Source organism: Enhydra lutris, unplaced genomic scaffold (genome assembly GCF_002288905.1).
Source record: "Enhydra lutris kenyoni isolate GAN:26980312 unplaced genomic scaffold, ASM228890v2 scaffoldscaffold12, whole genome shotgun sequence".
NCBI lineage: Eukaryota > Metazoa > Chordata > Mammalia > Carnivora > Mustelidae > Enhydra > Enhydra lutris.
The window spans coordinates 49,717,236-49,731,647 of NW_019154096.1; the positions used below are offsets into that span (position 1 = coordinate 49,717,236).

General features: G+C 45.2%; 1 protein-coding gene across 1 annotated transcript in view; it reads left to right on the forward strand.

Moving 5' to 3' along the window:
- The window catches only part of LOC111144690 (ligand-dependent corepressor), a 48,265-nt gene extending 34,379 nt beyond the window's left edge, over nt 1-13,886 (forward strand). The window contains exon 4 of the mRNA XM_022499110.1: nt 1,253-13,886. Within this exon, the coding sequence (XP_022354818.1) occupies nt 1,253-5,582 (4,330 nt within the window). The 3' untranslated portion in view covers nt 5,583-13,886. The remainder of the gene's footprint in view (nt 1-1,252) is intronic.
- The last annotated feature ends 526 nt before the right edge of the window (nt 13,887-14,412 follow it).

Genomic DNA, 14,412 nt, shown 5'->3' on the forward strand with positions numbered 1-14,412 from the left:
GGGAGACTCAGGAAGAGAGAGAGAGATTGACAAGTTGTATAAAACTCCAGAAAACTGGATGGGGTCCCTGAGTGTCTCAGTCGGTTAAGCCTCTGCCTTCAGCTCTGGTCCATGATCTTGGGGTCTTGGGATCGAGCCCTGGGTCAGGCTCCCTACTCAGTAAGGAACCCGCTTTTCCCTCTCCCTCTGTCCTTCCCCCTGGCTTGGGCTTGCTTGCTCTCTCTCTCAAATGAATCATCTAAAAAACAACAAACCAAAAAACCCCCAGAAAATTGGAGCTCTCCAACTGCTTGAATTTAGTAAAACCAAGACATCCAGAAACACCAAGCAGTCCTTGACAACCCTCAGCTGTCTGAGTGGGACTTGCTTTTAGCTTATTTTGAGTCTAGTATCATCCTTGCCCACCACCGCCCACTGTCCAGGTTAAACTTCAGAGTTGTCCTGGATAACTTACGGAAGTGGTTGTCTGATGTAGAATGATGTCTTGTGAAGTACTGTAAAATGCTTGTTGAAGGTCTAGGAGAATGTAGCAGGCGGGGCTTGACTGAGAAGACATCCGGCTGCCTCCTTGCAGTGACAGAACCTTGCAGTTTACAGTGGGATTTCCGGTTTCCTTGTTTAGAGCCTAGGAAATCAGCAATTGCTTGTAACTCCATCTGTCATTGTGTCTGAAATGTGAAATTACCGATCTTAATTCTCATTGCCCCAGGAAGGGGGCAGAAGAATTCCTGTATTACTGTTTGCAGAATTGTAAGTCCAGCCAATTAGTCATGCTGAGAAACCATGTTAAAACTACAATTTCTCTAAGTCCAAAAGTTTGTGATGTAGTGCATCTGAATTTTTGTCAGTGTGGTGGACTTATAAATCAATGACTTTTTAATAACAGGAATACCCAGGCCTAAAACGAAAGTATATGTTAACTGACTAGAGTTAATAATGTAGCCAAAATTTTATTTTCGGAAAAATTCTTATCAATGATATTTCTTCTCTATAAGATAAAAATTATTATGAATGGTCACTTAAAAAGTATGAAGGATGTTACTAAAATTTGGGAATATATCAGGGCTGCCCTTATATTTTAATTAGGTAAATACTCACTTATTAAATGAAATTTATATGGGCGCTTAGAAACAGTTTTAGAGTGTCTGTTCATTCTCTTTATAGCATGAGTAAAATCTGGTGAATTTCATAATGTAAAAATGTTCTTCGGAAAATGACCGTACTAATTTCTCCTTTCTCTTTGTCCGTCTAGTGAGAACTCAGCAGAGGCGATAGCAGTAGATTCTAACAATCAGTCGAAGTCCCCACTGGAGAAGTTTATGGTCAAACTGTGCACTCATCACCAGAAGCAGTTCATCCGCGTCCTGAACGATCTGTACACTGAATCCCAGCCGGGCACGGAGGACCTGCGGCTTGATTCTGGAGCGATGGATGCATCCACTTGCAATGCTGGCTGTGCCCAGCTAGGCGCCAGACATAAGGAAAAAGATGCTGTGTGTCTCGATATGAAGTCTCCTCCTTCTGTAGATTTGTTCGTAGACTCATCAGACCCACACAGCCCTCCACACTTGACAGAACAGGCCCTGAAGGAGCCTCCTCCTGAGATAAACTCTGCAGATGGAAGGGAGAATGCCATGACTATTATCCAGAAAGCTTCCTCTGAACATCCAACCACTAAACCTAATTCTGGTAGTTCAACGGATAGTTCCACTCTGGGATACCTCACTGCATCTAATTCTTCCTCATTAAGCTTCCACCACACCTCTAAGAGCTTGGAGGGGCAAACCACTGGACAGGAGCAAGACACAAATGTGAAAATATGTGAGGATGGGAAAGACCATATGCAGAGCTCAGCTTTAGTAGAAAGTCTGATTGCAGTGAAAGTGGCACCTGAGAATAGTGAGGAGAGCAACAGCTGTATTGTTTCTCAAAGAAATTCATTCAAAGCTTTATCAGAAGAGGCTTGGGACTCAGGGTTTACTGGGAATTCACCTAGAACTGCTGACAAAGAGAATGCTTTACTCTGTAGCTCAAAAACACCTCTGCGCCAGGAATTAGAGTCCAGTGAACAAGATTCAAGGCCAAAGCAAGAGAACCATCTTCACTCACTAGGAAGAAATAAGGTGAGTTATCACTTACATCCCAGCGATAAGGGTCAGTTCGATCATTCCAAAGATGGTTGGTTAGCCTCCAGCCCCATGCCAGCTGTCCACAAAGCATCTAATGGACATTCGCGAACCAAGATGATATCAACCTCCATTAAGACAGCTCGGAAGAGTAAGAGGGCATCAGGGCTGAGGATAAACGATTATGATAACCAGTGTGATGTCGTTTATATCAGTCAGCCAATAACAGAGTGCCACTTGGAGAATCAAAGATCAATATTATCTTCTCGGAAAACAGCCAGGAAGAGTACTCGAGGATACTTCTTCAATGGTGATTGTTGTGAGCTGCCAACTGTTCGCACGCTGGCCAGAAATTTACACTCTCAAGAGAAAGCGAGCTGTTCAACAGTGGAGCCAGAGGCAGTGGTCACTGCCAAGCAGACCCTCATACTTTCCCCCCCTGGACCTGCTGTGGATGTGCAGTGTCCCAGAGAAGACGACCATGAAGAACCTAGTAAAGAAATAACCTCCCTCAAGGAAGGAGAAAGAGAAGCTTCCTCTGAAAAGGAATCTCAGGAGCCTGAGGTTTGCCCCATGACAAATAAACCAAATCCGAGCAGCTCTCCCAGGTCAGAGGAAACGACAGCCTCCAGCTTGGTGTCGCCTCTCCCTCACCTTCCCGAAGAGGACACGCCAGAAGGCAGCTCCATGGTCTCAACTCCCACAGCAAGTGGGGTGGCTTTCCCGGAACAAGATCAACAACCAGTCCAACTGCTGGATATCAAGGAGGGGACTGTCATCCAAGACGGTCACCTGGTTTCCTCTGCTGAGAGCATTTCTGAGGGAGGCAGTGACGATGTGGTTTCTAGGCCTCATTCTTCTCCTGAAACAGTCAGCAGAGAGGAAGGTCCTCTGGGCTCAGAAAGTCAGAGTCCGCCCGTGGGTTTGGAGCCTCCCCTGAGCCTGGGAAAAGCTGAAGACAACCAAAGCATCAGTACTGAGGCCAAGACTGAAGAAGACACTCAGGAGCTGGATACCTGCCCACCCTTGAAGGAAAGCAGCACTTTTACTAATGAAAACCCCGGAGAAATTGAGGACAGTGAGGCAGCAGGTGGTACAGGAAAATCAGAGGGACAGAGCAGTGATGTAAAACTTTGTTCAGAAAAAGATACATGCGATCAAAACATTGATTCACCTGAAGAGAATGTGGACAAGAAGAAAAAAAGTAAAAAACTCCCTGAGGCCTCTGACAGGTGCCTAAGGAGTCAGCTTTCAGATCCTTCGTCTGCCGATAGGTGCCTGAGAAGTCAAAGTTCAGATTCTTCCTCTGCTTGTCCTGAGATCAAGATTTCTAAAAATCCTGGTATGAAACGTTCTAAAAAAGAAGGGTGCCCTGGGGAGACAGCATCTGAGGGCCTTCTGGCTGACGGCTTCCATACAAAAGGTCTGGAGGACACTGAAAACCCAGGTGTTGATGAAAATCTCTCTGAGAAAGACACTGAGCAGGAGGGCGAAGGAGGTGGGATCATCACCAGGCAGACTTTTAAAAACATGCTGGCAAAAGAAGTCAAGGGGGAAGAAGGAGATATTTTCCCCAGCAATGATCCCATAACCACAGTGGGACAGCCCCTGCCTGGAGAGAGACTGGAAATCTATGTTCAGTCTAAGTTAGGGGAGAAAAATGCTCATGACCCCTCAGAAAGTATTCCTTGTACTTTCCCAGAACAATCAAAAGAGAAGCCAGAACGAATTCCCACACAAGATCTGGAGGAGGTTGTGAATGAGGTCGGCACTGAAAACACCCAGTGTAAAGATGGTGAAAGTGACCTGCCGTCCAGTGCACTGGGCTTGTCAAGTAGTGGAAGTGGTGATGCTGCTGGGCCCCCAAAATGGGTACCGAGGCTTACAAGACTGACCTCTTCAACCTACAACCTAAGACATGCTCATTCTCTGGACTCCTCAGACACTGCAAGAGTGACTTCAGAAAAGGAAGCAGCACAAGCAAACCCAATGCCAAAGGAAGATGAAGCTTCGGAGAGTGGAGATCCCTTAGAAGAGGAGGATGTGGACCCCGTGGTGGACGACCAGCCAAAGTTTGTGGAATGGTGTGCAGAGGAGGAGAACCAAGAGCTTATTGCCAACTTCAATGCCCAGTACATGAGAGTTCAGAAAGGCTGGATCCAGTTGGAGAAAGAAGCCCAGCCAACACCAAGATCAAGGAACAAGTCAGATAAACTGAAGGAGATTTGGAAAAGCAAGAAAAGGTCACGGAAATGTAGAGGTTCATTGGAGGTTCAAAAGTTTTCTCCTGTTCAGATGCTGTTTATGACAAACTTTAAATTATCTAATGTTTGCAAATGGTTCTTAGAGACTACTGAAACCCGGTCACTGGTGATCGTGAAGAAGCTCAACACTCGTCTTCCGGGAGACATCCCCCCCGTCAAGCATCCTCTTCAGAAGTACTCTCCTTCCAGCTTGTACCCCAGTTCACTACAGGCTGAGCGCTTGAAAAAGCACTTGAAGAAATTTCCTGGAGCTACTCCTGCTAGGAACAATTGGAAAACACAGAAGCTCTGGGCCAAATTTCGAGAAAATCTTGACCAGGTGGAGCCGGAGGACACCAGTGACGTCAGCCTCGGTCCCAGTTCTGAAGACAGCGTAGAGGAAGTCAAGGAAGGACGAAGTAGCCATCCTCCCACAAACTCACCTACCCCAGCCAGTACCCGGATCCTCAGAAAATATTCCAATATTCGAGGAAAGCTGAGAGCCCAGCAATGTTTGATCAAGAATGAGAACACGGAAAGCCCGTTTGGGCAGGCTGTGGAAAGTAAACAGAGTTGTAAGAGCGTATGCATCAACCCTCTGATGTCCCCCAAGCTTGCCCTGCAGGTGGATGCAGATGGGTTTCCTCTTAAGCCCAAGAGCACTGACGGAACGAAGGGAAGGAAAGGGAAGCAGGTGGCTGAAGTCTTGCCGAAAGCAGAAGTGCAGAATAAACGCAAGAGGACAGAAGGCGGCAGCACTCAGGACAGGAAGGACAAGGGACCGGTGGTGAAAGCCAGCAAAGACAAGCGTCCTGATGGAACCGCCAAAACCCCTGCTGCTAAGAAGCCAGCTGCCAGGGACAGGATCAGCCAGCTGCCCAGAAAGACGTCCTTAAAAGAGAATAAAGTGAAGATCCCTAAAAAGTCTCCCGGGAAGAACTGCCCTCCCTCTAGAAGGGAAAAAGAGAATACAAACAAAAGACCCACACAGCCCCCTGCCTCGGAGGCAGGGACGAAACCTGCAAAGCAAAAGGGGGCAGGTGAGTCCTCTTCAAGGCCACAGAAAGCCACCAACAGGAAGCAGAGCAGTGGAAAGACTCGGGCCAGACCCTTGACAAAAACCCCGGAGAGCAGTGCGGCCCAGAGAAAGCGAAAACTAAAGGCAAAGCTGGACTCTTCTCACAGCAAACGGAGACGGCTGGATGCAAAGTGATCAGAAGGCTGGCAGCCACGAGTTAAAACTGTCCTGCAGAAGTAACCCTGCATTGTGCATTAACTAACTCTGCTTTTATAAGCTTATCCAGCCTTTCAAAGCTGCAGGTAACGGAGAACACCACAACTGAAGATGCCAGAAAATGCATCTCAGGTGGAGAAGGGAACTTGCAGAGTCTTTCTCTGAGGCTGAGTAAGGGAAGTTATATATTATATTCTGGTTGTTCCTTGGGTTTTAAACTTGGAACCAAGCAGTTTTAGTTTTTAAAAGTACAGTGCCTTATTTATCCTTTTTGTTTTTAAATTTACGAAAGCTAAAAAGCTGATCTATGTGATAAAGGCTTGTATTTTATACTTGATGCACAAGCACTTGTAGCCGAGAAGATCACCATCATGCACAGAAAAGTAGCTTTTCAGCAGCCGCCCTGCAGCGTCTGTCCATGAGCAGACGCTCCTCTTTGCAAACCCAAGCAGTGAACTTCCCTCTCTGTCTTGTTTGTTTGTTTAAATGATATTCGAAAGCTAAACCAAATCATTTTTATGGTATGTGGAGATTGCAGAGGGAATTTATAATTATTATGAAAGACGAGTATTTCTGTTACTCCTTTTTAAAAAAATCAGATTCATTGTTAGTCACTCCTCCCACTTTTGACTTTATGTCATTTAAAAAAATGTATTCTAAATGATGCACCCATGGGACAAAAGATGGGTCACAAGGTGTTACTATTGGGTTAGGACCTCTAAAAATTATTTACATCCCCCAGGTGATTCACATAACTGATTCTTACCATCCCTTTCATTTTTGGCCTTGCAAGCTTGCTGGCATTCGAATAAGGCTTTCACCTGACTTCGGGGGGAGGTGGGGAATGTAGGATTTTTTTTTTTTCATCCTGTAACTGTAACTTGACAATTAGGATGAGAGTGACTGTTCTAATCTTCTTTCTTACCCTGAATATTTCCATATTCGAAGAAAGCCAAGTTGTTATTTCCAGTAATAGAAAAGTTTAGGAGTTTGTGTGTGCATGTACATTTGGGTGCATTTGCCTGTGCTTATCAGCCACAGATGTCTCCCAGCCCCAGTACAGTAAAATTCTTTCTTCCCCATGCATTGTGCTAGGGTGTTCATGAGCTGCATAAGTAGCACAGGCCAGATGGTTCAAATGTGGCCCAGGGTCTCTACATGAGTATCCGCAAAACCAGTTTGGCGCCAGACTCAGAGAGGTCTAAACAGCGCAGAGTCACGTGAAGGTCAGAGCAACCTTGCAGTTGGAGGAAGCAGCTCAGCATCTTGTAGCGGGGCCCACGTCCCTCCTCCCACCTGGAGCTGATGTTCAGTTGGCTTGTCCCAATGTGAATGTACGTGTTTCGAGTGGGTGTCAGCGTTCTGACTGATGAGCACTGTACTGGTACTTAACGCTTGGAGTATCACTCTTGCCTCTCTCACGGCAGGTTCTGTTTCTTGGCTCAAAGGTGAGAGCTGCAGTGTTTGTAACTAATGTTGTTTGCCTTTCCCGAATGACGCCTGAGGTGGTTGCATTGGTTTTACCTTGGTGCCTGTAACTTTGCTCCATTACAACGCAGTGTGTACTCAGCATTTCCACTGGTCCACTCTGCAAAGCAGGCTTGGTTGTGAGAGCTCCTCTGCTCTGTGCTCTGTCACAGAAGTAGGCTTGTATGGACAGGGGCTCCTCTTTTTTACTAAAACGTTTCCATTTAGATTGTTCAGATCTGTTTAGGTAAACCCAGATGGACTTTTTTCATGCATAGTTCCATCAAATCATGATAAAACAGGGCTTCTACCATTCTGTTAAAGGTTTGCTGTATATAATGAGAACTTCTGCTGACTGGATAGGACTGGAGAGAAAGTTCGATTCATGGGAAATTGAGAATTGTGTTGAATTTCATAGACTATCTTCAATGAAGCCTTGACTTTCTTTCCCTTTATGTCTCCTCTATCCCATGAGTCTCTTTTTTTTTTTTTCGTTTTAATATCTTTGACTTTGGCCATTCAAGAGCTACCTATATGAATGAAACTGCTGAGTGTGTATTTTGGGCAGCCCTTTCTCAGCATTAAATTGCACAGAAGCATTAGTATGTTTTGAGTAGGTTTGGTTAATCTTTGAAAGTGGTTTTGAAGTTTTTAAAAAATATTCTCATATAGTCGTCACTGGATCCTGTTTTTGTGGTGACTTAAACAGCTGAGGTTTGCTGAGGCCACATGTGCTGACTCCAGGTGCCCCCTTAGCGGCACGCAGATGCCTTGTAGTGCTGCTTGGGTGAGGTTAGGGAGAGGTGTGAGGCAGTGAGCAGGGGCAACCCGTCCAGTTCCAGGCTTATAATGCATTCCATTACCTTCCTAAGTTCTTTTTCATTTTAAAAAGCGTGCTTCAAGGTAATAGCCTTTCCTGTCATTTTAGGCCGCAGCTGAGAAAAGGTATCTGTGTGGATATGCATTTTTTTATATATACATACACTGCAGTGGTCATCCTTAAAATCAACTTAACATTTTATAGTAGTAACAACACTTCAATAGACTGAGATTCTACATAATTAGAACACTTAAAAGTTTAGAGGTATTTTTATATTTGTTGAATCTCATTTTTGCTGATTCAGTTAATTTTGCTAATAGAAGAAGCGGGGGGGAAATGAACTTGAGGGCTGGCTCTGAAATGCCCTTTTACACTTACAGCCAATGCTGTCTAGCCGCTCCTATACACCTCCAAGCCAGACCTGCAGCTGACTCAAGTCTTCCCTGGTTTTCCCTGTCTTGCAAAGACGTCCTCTTTATAGCTGTTGTCACAGTATGGCTGGCCGCCAGATGCAAAGGCAGTCTGTCCCACATTCCAGATTCCAAATCACGAAAGGATTCTTCTCCTGGGGCTAGCACCATGACTGACCCAGCACCAGAGCTGAAGTTGCTTATCAGAGAACACTGGTATTACCTCTGAGCTTCTGGGAGAGCTCCAGGGAAGCAGTCTCGGAAGCTCTACCTTAGCTCCCCAGAGCTGGCTCTCTTTGGGAGACCCCATCTTCTGGCTCCCACTTCCTGGCCTCTAAGGCTCCCTGGGTTTGGGAGGACAACATGCAGACCCTCCCTAGTCAGGGCCCAGAGCCTCACCACAGCACTCCCTCAGACCCCAAACAAGCTACAGCACACAGGGAGGCAGCCACCCTTTATTCTGCTCTTAAGGCTTCCTGCACAGGAATGTCACTGCTGTCAGTCTGCAGTTGCTAGATCCTTGGGTCCCATAGGTAGGCCAGTTCTGTCACATGTGTATTTCAGTAAAGATGTCTACACAAGCCTTCTCTGAAAACAATAAAAATCTTGGGCTGTGGGTTTGGTTCTTGTGGTAGTATGGATAGGAGAGGTGCATGTCGCATCCCTTCACAGATGTGGTGCTCCTGACGGGCTCCTCTGTGCGCTTCTCACTGTTCATGTAGGATATCAGTGGAACATGTCACTTCAAGACAGTTGCTTTGAACTGAAGTTTGGTCTCTTTCCTGCCTTGTGATGGGTTGTGTAGTAAGGGCTGTAGCTGTTACTTTCCTCTCTGGGCGGCGTCTTGCTGATTGAAGGACCTGAGAGCTGAGTAGGAAAGGACAGCATGCGACACAATGCAGACATCACCATCCGTGAGTCTGGTGGCTTGTCACCACACCTGGGACTGTCTTGGAATTTCCCAGGGTGCTGGGTCCAGGAGCCACCCCCGTTCCTTTTGGTTTCCTGTCAGGCCACACAAGCCATCTTTTTTACAGACACCCTATCAAGGGTCTGTAGAATATGGGCTGGTCGCTCTTTTGTAAATAAAAGTTTATTGGAACATAGCCATGCCCGTTTGTTTATGTATCTTTCATAGCTGCTTTCCAGCACAGCAGAGTATCTACAACAGAGACCATATGGTCTGCAAAGCTGGAAAGATTTACTGTCTGGGCTTTTCAGAAAAAATTTGCCAACCCTCCTTGCTTAAGAAAATAATCCTTTTTCAAGAACAAACTTTGCATGGTTGATCTTGGTTTTGCCTCCCCGTCCTTCTTTTCTTTTCTTCTTTCTCCTCCTTATCTTCCCTCAGTTTTGTTCTTCCTTTTAGATTTCTTTCTTTCTCCTTGCTGCAGAAGAGACACGGTGTGTTGTTACAGCACACTGAATACGTCTCCTAACACTTGAGCTACCGCAGCCTCCCATCTGCCTTCTCCAAGCCGCCCACAGTGAGGCCTCCGGCAGCCTCCAGAGTCAGGCCCCACAGGCAAGGAGGGCTTCAGAGTTCTTCGTGCAGCCCAGGCCTCTCATTTCACTCGGTCCTTATCTTAGACCTGACTCTGGCTTCACATCTTGAGTGTTACTCAGACAAGCCAAGATTTGGGTTTTGTTTGTTTGTTTTCAAAATTGAGAATACTTCAATTAGAGGCTCAGTTTTCTGAGCCCCATGTTTAGGGAAAATACGGAAAAAGCCTTTTCACAGAAGGAAAACAAAGTGCAGTCACTAACCCAAAGTATTCATTATGTAATGTTTTTGACCAACTTCTAGGAAAATAAAAATGTATCAGTACTGATATTTTTTCAGTCACATACTCTCCTTTCAAAATAACTTCATTAAAGGCAAGCCAACAAATAAAAAAATAGGGGCTTGCTTGAACATGCTCTTAGGAAAGAATAGGAAATTGGAGCACATTAGAACCTGAGTATGACTGCAAAGTTGTCCATTGTGTCTTTGGATCAAATCCAGTCAGCCTCCAAGCTGTTGGTCTTTCCTTTCCCCAACAAGTCAAGGATAAGCTTCTATACTGTTCTGCAAATGAAGTTGAATGCCGTGTTAGTGAAAAAATTTCTGTCAGTGGCTCCAGAACAATGATGATTTCAATTATTTTGAAATAGTTAGTTATTATTTTGACTTCTCAGCTATTAATTTTTGTTTTCTTATGGCTTGATGTCCACTGAAATGCTGGAATTTTTTCCTACAAGTTTGAAATCGTGTCTATGTATATCTCATTGGGAAGGCAGTCCTCACATCCCCAGCAGTAAGCATTCTTCCCCCGGCTTGCTCCCACATCCTTTTTCAGGGAAGAAATGAAAATTTAAAAAAGTATTATATTTAAAACAAGCAGAATTGTGGAAAGCCTTTTGAGGTAACCTTCAATACAGTTCATCCCTTGACATGTCAGAACAAACTGCTGTTCTACAGTGGACAGAGTGGAAGACTTGAAGGCCTGACCTCTCTCCTTTAACGATATTAAGTCATCCTCAGGCAGAAACCCAGAGCTCTCTGATGCTGCTTCCGACTTCAGGCTTTGCCATGTTGTGCCGGGGGACCCAGAGGACCACCCGGAGCACTTCTGCAGACAGTATGCTTGCTCATGCCTTTGCTCTTGGAATTGAGGCAGCGCTGGTCAGTCCCTTCCATTACCTCCCATCTGCCTGATCTTCCCTTTCCCAGAGCACTGGTGGTGTACTGCTCGGTGCTCAGGAGACATCCTCAACTTCGGTGTTCAGCGGGGCAGCTGTGTGGTTATGCCCACCTGGCAAGCACAGCGACGCACAGAGGCTTTCTCCCCTGCCTGAGACCAGTCCACATCACACAAGGTACTCAGCAGTAGGCAAGGTACGTGAAAGAACAGGTTGCCCACGAAACAGCCAGCAACAGCAGCAAAAAACAGGTGCTTGAGGTTTTATAATATACCAGAGGTTGGAGGAATGCATTTTACCTTTTTTTTTTAAAAAGGATTGTATTAAAAGAAAATAAATTACCGGGACCTACTGTGTAGCTGACACAGCCTAAAATAGAAAATATCCACCACCTGGCTATTTACAAAAGAGGTTTCCTGGCCCTTGTAGTGTGTCATTCGAGGTCAGTTGTGCAGTTAGGCACAAACGTTTTTCCTGCATTCCAGCCTCGCACCGTCTCTGTCCTTTCAGACGGGAGGGCATCTTGCCACGCTGTCTCAGCACACAGCTGTTGTTGCACGTTACTTCTGAGTAATGCTTGTGCACAAAAGAAAAAGAAAATATTCCCCTTCGTTGATTGAATATTTGTTGAATCATGATCTCATCTAGTAGGTTAAGTAGTTAAAACTAGAAGTACAACGTCTTTTAAGTCTTCCTCTGTGGCAAACAAATTTAGTAATGGACCTGAAGCCGAAATAGTGCCTCTCCTGGCCAGCCCTAGTGGGCTCCTTTCAGCCCCTAGCGCTCTCCTTTTCTTTTCCATGTATAGTATATTTGCAAGCTCGCTCCCCAAGCTTTGGTCACCATTTGCGAATATAACTGGCCAGGCTGGGCCTGTTTGAACCTCAAATCCAGCCTAGCCGTTCTCAGCTCTCCTAGAAACACCAGCATGTTGATGGCCCTGGTTGGCACACCAGCAGCTGTAGCTTGAAGCAGCTCAGAGCTCTCCGGTCTGGCTCGGCTCGTTTGGGGGAGCCGTCCTAGACACCTCACCTCTTCCCTCTTCTGCTTAGGCCACCCCGCCCCCTTCCAGGAGGTGTCTTCTCGGAGATGGTCTCCCATCTCCTGAGCACGTCATTGACCACAGACGTGTCATACTAGAAGCGTCTTTCTCTCTGTAACTCTTTATTTTCCTTCTAGAATTTAGCCATTGGGTCCGGATGCTCTTCAGTTTATCAGCTTTTTCAGCCCACTTGTTTTCTACAATCTGCACTTCATGCTTCTTGCTGCTGAAGCTGTATGTAGTATTTGGGAGGTCGTGTGTGGGAAAGATGCTCTACAGACAAGATCCACATAATTTTGTATATTTATACCACAGATAGGGATTCGTTTAGAGCCGTTTCACCAGTGTTCTAGGAGACTGTGATATGGACTACGGTTTCAAATACGTTATATAATACATAGTTATACACACCACCGTGGAATTTATTTCACTGTGTAAATAGTGATATTTTCCTGTTCAAATGCTTCTATAGAAAATATTTATTTTAACAACAAAAAATTAACTGTCAAAAGGGCTTTCCAAAAAAGTGTTCTTTCTAGCCTCTCATCTTCCCCAATTACCATGCTCATCCATTAAACCCCCAAACAACAGCGTGAAGGCAGAGGGTGCAGCCTTGAAACCTTCCCTCTGTTTGGGCATATGCAATGTGGATTGGGAACCTGAGTGCTTCCCCCCACTGTCATCCCATCCCAGAACAAAGTGGGTCTCCCACCACCGGTATGGCTGTGCCAGGCACGGCACCAGGGCTCGCCTCAAGCAGCCCACGTTTTGCATACACAGTTAATATCTTCCGACTGTCCAACAGCCTGTAGAGGGAAATGAGCCTTAGTTGTAACCCCAAGGAAATCCAAACCCATACCTGTGGGATATGGAGAAACCACTGGCTGCCTAAAGAAAGCATTAAGATAGGTTTTAGTCTTTCTCATGTTTGTGAAAGACACACACCTATTCACATTCATTAACCATGGGAGATAAGCGTGTTTCCTTCTGCACCTTGGCAGCACTCACGGGCACCTCAACTCTCCTCCTCCTCGTCCTCCTCCCTGTCTCAGCAAGCATCTGTGCAGACGTGGGCCAGTCCCACCCGTAACCCGTGGTTACAGAAGGAAACCGTCTGTTCTAAGATGTGTGCAGCTTTTACTTCTCAGGAGTCTTGGTCTGCGATTCACAGCACCCCTAGATGTAAAGGAACTGATGGCTTTATGATCATGTTCCTCTTCCCTGTGCCCCATTCCTGGGCACCTCTGTCTGAGTCATGATTCTCGTTCCGCCCAGCGGCTAGACTGGGAACCGAGGCTCTGGGACCGCAGGGTGCTTGGGACTGGACACACGGGGGGTTTTGTCCTCCAATTGAATTGTAATTTGCATGTTTTCTAATGGCCTCTCTTTTTTCTAACAAATGAGGAGGACACTTGAACAGTAATGCTGGAGAATGTTTTTTCTAAGTTACTATTTGTAAGCAAATCTGATTTTAAGATGAAATGTGAAAGGGTAACCAGGTGCCAGGGAATTTAGCACTGAACTAAACAGTCAACACTTTTTTAACCTTTGCAGGAGGAAATAGATTTTGCTCTCATCTAATGTTCACAAGAAGTAATGTTGTAAATAGTTTTTTAAAAATATTTATTACGTGTGCTGTATACAGATTCACGTTCTGAGTGGTGTTGGTCTGCACTGTAGTATTGTAGAAGGATATATTTTGAGCAGTGGACTTACTTTCATAACACAGTTCACACATGGAGAAAGAACAGAACCAGCAGGTTGAGAGCTGTTTGGGGCATTTGATCTGTAATGCTACATCAGTCCAAGCTTTAACTGCCCCCTCTTCTCTTCTGGTTATGTTATATGTTATATATATTATACACACATATTGTTATATATATTATACATACATATATGTATACATGTATGTATACATATATGTATGTATAATATATATGATAAACTGGTCAGTTCCCAAATCTGCAGAGCAGATTTCCAGGTGTTCTTTCTGATGTGTTGCACATAAGCAATAAGATCCTAGGAAATAACATTTATTCTGGGCTCTGTGTTGGCCCTTGTCTCAGAGGATAGGGTGGGGGTAGAACAGCTCTTGCTAAGACCTCTTGCCTTTGCCGGAGAGGTGGCTATACTTGAATTATTGCTTCTGTTTGTCTGCACGCTTCTTCATGTCATACAACTCTAGCAATGGATGAGAAATCTGCCAGCACCAGACACATCAAAATTTGGGCATGGAGGTTGAAAAATGGTCATTTTTCCATGAATTTGTAGGGCTTCTTGAATCTAGTTGAGGCAAAGCTCATTTGGCTGTAAACATAAGAATTTTTTATGTTAGGAATTTAAATTGCCAGCTAAAAGTCCTTTGAGTCTATCTGCCCTGCCTTTGAA